The sequence below is a fragment of the Mytilus californianus genome, unplaced genomic scaffold (genome assembly GCF_021869535.1).
Source record: "Mytilus californianus isolate M0D057914Y unplaced genomic scaffold, xbMytCali1.0.p SCAF_13, whole genome shotgun sequence".
Taxonomy (NCBI): Eukaryota; Metazoa; Mollusca; class Bivalvia; order Mytilida; family Mytilidae; genus Mytilus; species Mytilus californianus.
In genome coordinates this window covers 14,633,399-14,642,479 of record NW_026262615.1, presented here as the reverse complement: position 1 = coordinate 14,642,479, position 9,081 = coordinate 14,633,399, and the positions used below count along the sequence as shown (strand labels likewise).

The 9,081-nt window shown below is 32.4% G+C and overlaps 2 protein-coding genes across 6 annotated transcripts; both read right to left on the bottom strand.

Moving 5' to 3' along the window:
- Positions 1 to 261: 261 nt before the first annotated feature.
- On the bottom strand, positions 262 to 2,809 carry LOC127723234 (fibrinogen-like protein A). Of its 5 annotated transcripts, none has more exons than XM_052229800.1 (5): positions 2,766 to 2,809; positions 2,333 to 2,371; positions 1,752 to 1,848; positions 1,241 to 1,405; positions 262 to 533 (listed from the first exon to the last, which is right to left on the bottom strand). In XM_052229800.1, exons 2-5 carry the CDS (start codon positions 2,357 to 2,359, stop codon positions 313 to 315), a joined length of 510 nt encoding a protein of 169 aa, XP_052085760.1. In that variant the 5' UTR covers positions 2,360 to 2,371; positions 2,766 to 2,809; the 3' UTR covers positions 262 to 312. The 5 variants fall into 5 exon arrangements, with proteins under 5 accessions (XP_052085760.1, XP_052085759.1, XP_052085757.1 ...); XM_052229799.1 differs by lacking the exon at positions 2,766 to 2,809 and adding an exon at positions 2,708 to 2,751; XM_052229797.1 differs by lacking the exon at positions 2,766 to 2,809 and adding an exon at positions 2,650 to 2,693.
- A 294-nt stretch (positions 2,810 to 3,103) lies between these two features.
- LOC127723235 (uncharacterized) lies at positions 3,104 to 7,746 on the bottom strand. Its single transcript, XM_052229802.1, has 6 exons — positions 7,627 to 7,746; positions 5,706 to 5,765; positions 5,319 to 5,390; positions 4,863 to 4,934; positions 4,232 to 4,291; positions 3,104 to 3,241 (listed from the first exon to the last, which is right to left on the bottom strand). The coding sequence occupies exons 1-6, from the start codon at positions 7,700 to 7,702 to the stop codon at positions 3,114 to 3,116; spliced, it is 468 nt and encodes a 155-aa protein (XP_052085762.1). The 5' UTR covers positions 7,703 to 7,746; the 3' UTR covers positions 3,104 to 3,113.
- Between the last annotated feature and the right edge of the window lie 1,335 nt (positions 7,747 to 9,081).

Below are 9,081 nucleotides of genomic sequence, written 5' to 3'. Positions count from 1 at the left end.
TATTAATAAAAATTAAAACCCTGACCACATGCACACCTTCAATATATGTAAAAACAACCAGCAAAGTGAAAACTTCCTAGTGTTCAAACTGTAGAAGGAGTTATCTTGAATAACTATATACCCATAATGGGCGGACGGACGGAAGGACGGACAGACGGACGGACGGAAGGACAGACGGACGGACGGACGGACAGGGGTAAAACAATATGCCCCCCAACTTTTAGTTGCGGGGACATAAAAAATGAAAAACAACACATTAAATAATTTCATGCGTCCGAAAGTGTATTTTATTGCGGTAATTGAAAAAATTAGTTATGCCTTTCTGATCATCATAACTGATTCTACTAGATCTTGCACATGTCCCCGATATGGTTTGTATCGGTTTCCATGACCTCGGCTTAGGTCACAATTAGAGCATTTTTTATACCACCATGATCCATTCTGTAACTGAGCACAGTTGCTACTACTATACGGGTCATTGTCCTGGTCTACTGTAGTGAATTTCATTCCGTTGTGATATGTTAGTTTGTCACCTAAAACAGTTTTATAAAAGATGTGTGAAAAATGCGAGTGAGTTGTTTTGTTTCAAAATTAGATGATAAGCAGCAATCTAGATAGAAAAGATTAATTTAAAATATTTTTTCATCAATAATTAAATTAGTCAGTAAAACAAAATAAAAATCACACTCCATAACAAAATGAAATATGAAATATCTGATTCCAAATAAAATAAAACAATCGGAGTTAACCAAAACATTATTTTACTTTTACTCGTTATTTGTTAAACGCAGAGGGTCCGAATATTGCAGAATTTAAAATAAAAAATAATCCACAATGTTATACACATCCACAGAATCAAAAAGTTATTCGGCGCCAAAGAGTGCTGTTGAATTCAATTTCGAAACAATATTTGAAGGACATAGCTTGCAATAATAAATAAATTTATATCTGAAGGACACAACATAGCTTAAGTTCCAATAGAAATTTGGTTTTGTATATAATGTTATACTTATTCATTTTGTTCAAAAACACTTCAAATTAGTAAAAATAATCCAACAAAATTACACTTTGATCCATCGTAAGACTTTTGTTATTTGGTTTTAAAAGTGTTTAGAAATACGCCACTATTTTGTTAACACCTCAAAGTACACATATTATAGTAAGGTTAATACTTTTTTTTTAAATTGTCCTAATGTGACATAGATACCGGTGGAATTGGCTATACCTTTTTACTATTTACCTGCATTTCCAGAGTAATCACCAACCGTTAATTTGTATTTCGATTTAGCATCACCTACAACAAATGTTTTGTACACTGCATACCACTTCTTGTTCTTTTTGTCAATGATATCTACTCTTAACTCATACTTTCCACTTGAAGTTAATATATGGGTGAACTTATTGCCTACAATACAAAGCAATACAAATCAATTCAATATAGCATGATACTTACATCAACTTTGTTATAAAATCATTTACTAGTCAGACACAGAGTCAGATTAGTATCAGCTTTAAAGATCCAAACCGAGATTCATAACAGAAAACCAACAAATCTGTGATGGGACCATTTGAGTCCCATTGGAATACCAGCATGTTGAAAGTACATTTTATTTGTAATAGCGGATATCAATATTATTTAGAAAAAAACGCAGTTGATAATTTCTTTGTATTTTCAATTTGTGTATTCTCCATTATTGTATCTACATGTAAAACAAAATTAATCATTGTTATTTCAGATTTTCAACACTTACCAAACCAGAATTCTTTCCGGATGTCTCCGAATCCATTTTCACACTCCGCCCATTTTCGATTATAACCACCAGTTCCATTTAATCGTTTATGAATAACCTAAACAAACAGACTGAGGTAACAAATATACATTGCTAAACAATGAAACTAGTTTGCTTTCAGTATCTGCGAACATTCTTTGTTCCGGTATGATATTTATTGGTATAATTTCAAACCTTTAATTTACATGTGCACGTGTATGTCATCAGTCAGAAAACTTTTCAGTAGTTGTCATGCGTCTAAATTTAATGTGTTGTGTTATTTGAAGAATTTTGTTTAGATAGCAGATCTTTGATAGTCGCTATTACTTTCACTAACAACCTTATAAGACTCGGTGATGACGTTTTTAAAGCTTGACATATTGTACAGACACCAATCTATTGTTAACCACTGTATATTGAAATCCAGATGTAAATGTATTATGTCTACTTTCTTTGTTATATTGTTATCTCGTTGACTTTAACACCAGATTAAAAAAATTTAAACTTTTGAGATTGTAGAATGATACATTTTGCCAAAAAATATAAGATTAAAGTAAACATACAGTCCAGCCTCCCCCGTCTGTCGTCATATCACAATAAGCCTAGACAGAGCTTGTTCCTCCAAGATGAAGTGTGTACACTCCACTTTCCACAATAAGCCTGGACAGAGCTTGTTCCTCCAAGATGAATTGTGTACACTCCACTTTCCACAATAAGCCTAGACAGAGCTTGTTCCTCCAAGATGAATTGTGTACACTCCACTTTCCACAATAAGCCTGGACAGAGCTTGTTCCTCCAAGATGAATTGTGTACACTCCACTTTCCACAATAAGCCGTTCCTCCAAGATGAATTGTGTACACTCCACTTTCCACAATAAGCCTGGACAGAGCTTGTTCCTCCAAGATGAATTGTGTACACTCCACTTTCCACAATAAGCCTGGACAGAGCTTGTTCCTCCAAGATGAATTGTGTACACTCCACTTTCCACAATAAGCCTGGACAGAGCTTGTTCCTCCAAGATGAATTGTGTACACTCCACTTTCCACAATAAGCCTAGACAGAGCTTGTTCCTCCAAGATGAATTGTGTACACTCCACTTTCCACAATAAGCCTAGACAGAGCTTGTTCCTCCAAGATGAGTTGTGTACACTCCACTTTCCACAATAAGCCTAGACAGAGCTTGTTCCTCCAAGATGAGTTGTGTACACTCCACTTTCCACAATAAGCCTAGACAGAGCTTGTTCCTCCAAGATGAATTGTGTACACTCCACTTTCCACAATAAGCCTAGACAGAGCTTGTTCCTCCAAGATGAATTGTGTACACTCCACTTTCCACAATAAGCCTAGACAGAGATTGTTCCTCCAAGATGAATTGTGTACACTCCACTTTCCAGTTTTTCTTTACTTTTCTCCTTTATTTCTGTACAGTCTTTGTATTTTGGCTTCTTCTGTGGTAATACACCACAAACTTCTGCGCGATAAATTAAATTTTGCATTGTTGAGTTTATTTTTGTTGAATAGTAATTTAGTTAATATTTTAACACAAGTTCATTTTTGTTAAATTGTAATTTAGTTAAGATTGTACAGGCATGAAAATACGGATATTGTTTGATTGAATTTCTGTGCTAAAATAAACTGTTGACACAGAGATATGTCTCGCCTTTCGGCATAAAATTCAGAAAAAAATTTGATGGACAGTGACATGGTTTATTAATTCAGTCGCTGGACCATAATCTAGTGGGAAAGGGCTGAAAATAATCATCTAACTGATATGTACTGATAGTAATGCAACTTCATACAAAATTGTCACAATTGATCTATCACAATTAGGTCCTATCAAACTAACTTAGTAAGCAGAAAATTTATCATTGAGAATTGCTAATTAAGTTACTGGACCATGACATATAGAACATGGCCTCGAAATAGTTGTCAAACTGATATGAACCGATTGTAATGCAACTTTATATCAAATATCAATGACCTATCACAAGTAGTTCCTATCAAACTAACTTAAGCAGAAAACTTAACAATTGTTGACGCCGTCGCTGCAGCCGTCACCACAGCCGTCGCCGGAAAAGCAATCCCTATTTTTCGCTTTCCGCGAATTTCTTCGCAGGCGAGACAATGATTTATAACTCATATAGGTTAAGGAATATGTCTCCCTCATGCATAGTTTTATTTCGTTGTCCAGATTTGGCTTCACTTTAGGTCCTTTATAGCTTGCACAGCTATACGACGTTTTTATTTGGATTCGGATTTTCGGATATGCAGGCCTCGAGCATCACTAAATAGCGCTAATGGTCGAAATGCGCATCTGGTGCAGTAAAATTGGTACCGTTAACGTCATTGAATCATTAGATATTTCGATTATACATATTAGAATTATTAAGCAAATTCTTTATGAATTTTTCAATACGTTAATAAAAACTATAATGCCTTGAAACCTAAAATGAAACGTTACCTTTTGCATCTCGTTTTAGTAGTTCAAATAATCTCTTGGTTTCACCAGGACCATTTAATTCTTGAAAATAAATATCAAAACCAACAACTAACAAACGAATATATAATGAAACGCCTCCATAATGAACATTGATTTATTTTGATAACCCCATAATTATTTCATTTCAATAATGTTGATATTCTTGGCTAGTTAACGGAATAAAAGAATTCAGGAATTTATTCTAGAATTAATATTAGAACAAAATAATGCTGCTTAAATAATAATGTTTAAAACGATCAGACATTTTTCTCCTGTTGGTTCACAATCACATGTTTTCATAAAAATACCCCGAACCTTTTGATATTGTTTACAGGGTTATAGCATTATAAATAAGTAATCTATGTTTCTATTTAGAAGACGCAGTGGTCTGTGTTTTGATTGAGATACGACGATAAAACAAATATGTTAAATTGATACATCTTTCTGTAATAATCTTCATCGGGTAGTTCTAGACAGAAACCGATCACATGCATTACAATGCATTATATGAGCATCCCATCTAAGTGAGCCAAATTTGAAGAGCATAAGCCTTCTAAGCTCAATGATTTTGGCATGACACGCACCTACTATTTTTAATAACTAATTGACGTACCTTTAACAATCCACTTGATTTCATTTTTCAGTTGTTTATTCAATTTAACAATGTCCTTGTAAAATCCAATGTCTTTAAAACAAAAATTCAATATACATTGTTTAGCTAGCTATAAACCCAGGTTTAATCCACAATTTTCTACATAAGGAAAAGCCTGTACCAATTCAGGAATATGACAGTTGTTTTCCATTCGTTTGATGTGTTTGAACTTTTGATTTTGCCAATTGATAAAAGACTTTCCGTTTTGAATTTTCCTCGGTATTTTTGTTATTTTACTTTTTTATATACTATCAAAGCAAGTGATAGTGTTTTTTGGAAAAGTAAACTTATTAAATTTACCAAAAACTCATATTTTCATTATTCATACTTCATAAAATGCAAAATTACAGCATATGGATGTGCAACAGAAGATATATTTATATGAAACCTAAAATAGTATATTCATAATAAGCTTACTGTTTAAAATAGTCTGTGTATGCTTCTTCAGATGTTTAACAGTTTGATTAGGGTTGTCTTGAATGCATATACCTAGTATAGAAAATATCATAATGCTCAACTAAAATCTTTTCAGTATAATAAATAATAATTAGTAAATAAAATCGATACTATCATAAAGCATGAAAATAGCTTGTGTCCAACAAAATAATGCTTACATAGTAACAATTAATTAGGAAAACTTGTTTTATAAGCTTTAATTTGTAAGTGAGTCGAACTAGCTGATACACACCAACATAATATTTATTTTCTTTGCAAACAATCAATAACATTCATTTAATTAGAAGGATTTTTCGATATATACGCTACTATTCCTACACGAAATTATTCTAATATGTATACGTGTACCTTGTAAAGCATGTATCATATTGTCAATCTTTGAATCCATTTCTGATGATTCACGATCATCTACAACAGATTGTAATAGTTGTGAGGTAAATTTTTTCATTATCATGATTTTTGTCGACGGACATTTTCTATAATGATAAGTACTGTTCTTAAAGGGGCTTTAATGAACCAATCTGGCTTCCGGCTATCATCAGATTTCCTCTTTTGTCTGTAGTTTCTGTTTAGACTTATCGTAAAAAGTTAATATTTTACGTGAAAACAATGTCAAAGAACAATACTGAATAACCCTCTCTTCATTAACTGCAGGATAAAAAGATACAAGCATTTGTGATTTTATAATTTATAAAAGCAGAAATCTATTTTGTCGATTAGTTTAACATGTTTAACAATGCTCCGGTCAAACTATTCAATGGACAACCCCAGACAGATTCTCTGTGTCTTTCCAAAGCAAGCATGGTTTTCTTTGGTTGCCGTCTAACATAATTATATTCCATTTAATGCTATTAACTTTAACCAGACCGTAAGTTTTCTCTGTTGTATTGTCTCACATTTTCCCCTATGCCTTTCAAAGCTTTTACACTGTAAGTAAGTAAGTAAGCAAGTAATTTTTATTAAAATAAAGTCCACACATTGGACTATCATCAAATACAACAATTACAAATGAACACAAAATTATACATGTGTTTGCATCACTGTATGAGTTTTGCTAATTGTTGAATGTCGTAAATTGACCTGAACTTGCTTTACATGATCATCCTTTTTTTTTTTTGGGGGGGGGGGGGGGGGTCTTTTGTCAGACAGAAATCTCAACGGCAATCATACCAAATCTCCTTATTTTTGAAGTAAAACTATTATGACGAAACGGTACCAAAATTGTAGACTTTACAAATTATTTGTACGAATAAAACTAGTTATTATAGTAAAGCTTTAAAGTATGTCAGCATAGTAGGAAAAGGTCAAAATACGAAATGTAGTTGATTTTAAAATGTCAGCCCAAATAACCATTGAAAAAAGTATTTCTAATTCTAGTGTGGAAATAACGATTATGTATCATTTTCATTAAAATTAAAAAAATATCAGCGCTTTCATTATTATTATTATTATTCATTTCAATCATTTTAAACAGTGCAAACAGACCATTTTATATTCATAAATATATATGACATAAAAGTTATGTTAAAACAACTTGCAATTTGGTCAATATTTTAGAATAACGTTTTACCTGTACAGTAAAAATATGTTCAATTGATCTCTTCTGAAACAAAACTATAGAATTCATTTTTTTTTATTTTGTTCATTGTACATGTTGTATATGTTTCAAAGTTTACCTTAAATTTTCGGAACGAAAGAAACAAACAAATAAAAACAAATATATTGCTTCTTTCTCGATCGACCATAATATCTTTCCACAACCAATTTATTCGTAATGTTCTTATCTGTGTAATTTTGATATTTCATTTAGTTAAAAGTTTTATTTAAAACTATTGACTTCATTAAACATGCATCCTCTAAAGAATAAATAAATCCTTGTAAAAATCGTGGGACTTAACAAAATACAGAAATTATGTCAACTGAAATCTGTCTTTTAAGTTTACTATGTTTGTCTTAAATTTTAATAAATCATTTATACATATACAAATTTACGGTACATCCATATTAAATGATCATAATAAGAAATAAAACCCTTGGCAAATACCAAGAACTTAAATCTTAATTGGTCCGAAAATTGTGATAACAAAAAAGAAATTTGAAACTCTTATACAAAATAAAATCCTACAAATAAAATGAGGGATCTTACAAGAAAGAGTATGATAAATTGTCCGTTGGACTGAAAGAGGCAATTCAAAAATAATCAATAACTTAAAGGTGTTTTTGGTAATATTTAATGCTGTGTACAAAAAAACTGACATATTTTCCTTACCTCTAGCAAGAGTAATCTCTCCAGAAAAACAAACAAATAAAAAGATATTCAGCAAGAAGACGCCAATTGCAGTCATTTTACTATAAGAATTAACTGTGTACTGTATAACGCCAAAAATAAACTGAAGTATGGGGCCAACGGTTTTGTATACACATTGATAAGTACTTGTTTTAATTATTACTTTGCATGTATGATAAAGTCCAAAGTATATTGTTTCAAAACTGTAAGTAGTTCTGTTACTTTAATTCTTGGAATTTCTATTATTACAAAGGTAAGAACGCTGCTGCGCACACCATTTATAAGGGAGTTACTGACTTTCTCTCATTAGTAACAGTTTGGGCACTCTTCTAAGCTACTGTACCTTTCGATATTTCGATAAGATTTTCTCGGAATTGCAACAAATATCAATTTCTGGTAAATATGTACATCACATGTCTAAATACAAAAAATTGTATTTCAAAGTATCCTTCTCGTGCGAGCGTGTGTGTGTTTTTCCTAGGGGAGAAGACGGACAAGTTAGTGGACCCGTACAGCTTGATTAACTTCCAATATTACTAACTGATTACACAGCAAGCAACACTTCTCTTAGTTACAGCAGTAAAACACACACCTTAGTAGTTAAAATTCAGTAAAAATGGCAACGGCAAACACATCGAATTCACTTACCGTGTTTTAATGGTCTAACGTGTGGCAACTCGTGAATGATGGCGACCACAAAACTTTTGGAAATATAAAATCACCCTAAACGTCCTATAATCCAACTTCTATTATGACCCCGATTTATAAAGAACGTGCATATGTCTGGTTTGCGCGCACCAATAATTACTGTTTTAGTGTACGATAGACAATTGACCAAAAATTTAAAAACTTAACCTATGTCCTCGTTAATGACAATAGGTGCTTGAGAGATGGATGTCCCTTTTTCTTTTCTGTTCTTTTTGCGTTTAAGATATTGCTATAAATTAACTTTGATATTCAAATTTATGGTTTATTATTTTACGCATTCTTGATTTTATCCATAACTGTAGTTTATATATGCTACCCTACCCCTCTTCTTTTATTTTGGAAAATCTTAAACGCAAAACGATGTTGGGTTCCATGCCCCAAGCCGCATGTGTTTCATGACGCCTGGATTAATCTGAATATCTAAATCAATGGCATATATATAATGAAAAACCTTTTCGGAGTTTGTCTAGTTTTGTCTGTACTACTGATTCAAATTAACGGCGTGCACAATTATTTCTTGCAAATGGCAGTATTGTATGTTACATCATGTCATGGGCAAGATTATCTATTTTCAGCTCTTACCAGGTCAGCACATTCATTTCTAAACATCGACCTGATCGAATATCTAATGATGGTACCAAGAACATGCGATTCGAAAGGGTAGGCATTGGGTTGATATGTCGTTTGCCTTACGATGAATAACAAGCACTCTGAGAGTACTGCATGGCA

Coding starts and splice junctions, on each gene's coding strand:
- LOC127723234 (XM_052229800.1), bottom strand. CDS start 2,359: ATGACGACAGACGGGGGAGGCTGGACT. Junction 1,849..2,332: donor CAGACGGGGGAGGCTGGACT/GTATGTTTACTT, acceptor CTGTTTGTTTAG/GTTATTCATAAACGATTAAA. Junction 534..1,240: donor TGATTACTCTGGAAATGCAG/GTAAATAGTAAA, acceptor AAACTGTTTTAG/GTGACAAACTAACATATCAC.
- LOC127723235 (XM_052229802.1), bottom strand. CDS start 7,702: ATGACTGCAATTGGCGTCTTCTTGCTGAATATCTTTTTATTTGTTTGT. Junction 4,935..5,318: donor TACACAGACTATTTTAAACA/GTAAGCTTATTA, acceptor TTTGTTTTAAAG/ACATTGGATTTTACAAGGAC. Junction 4,292..4,862: donor AATCAAGTGGATTGTTAAAG/GTACGTCAATTA, acceptor TTTATTTTCAAG/AATTAAATGGTCCTGGTGAA.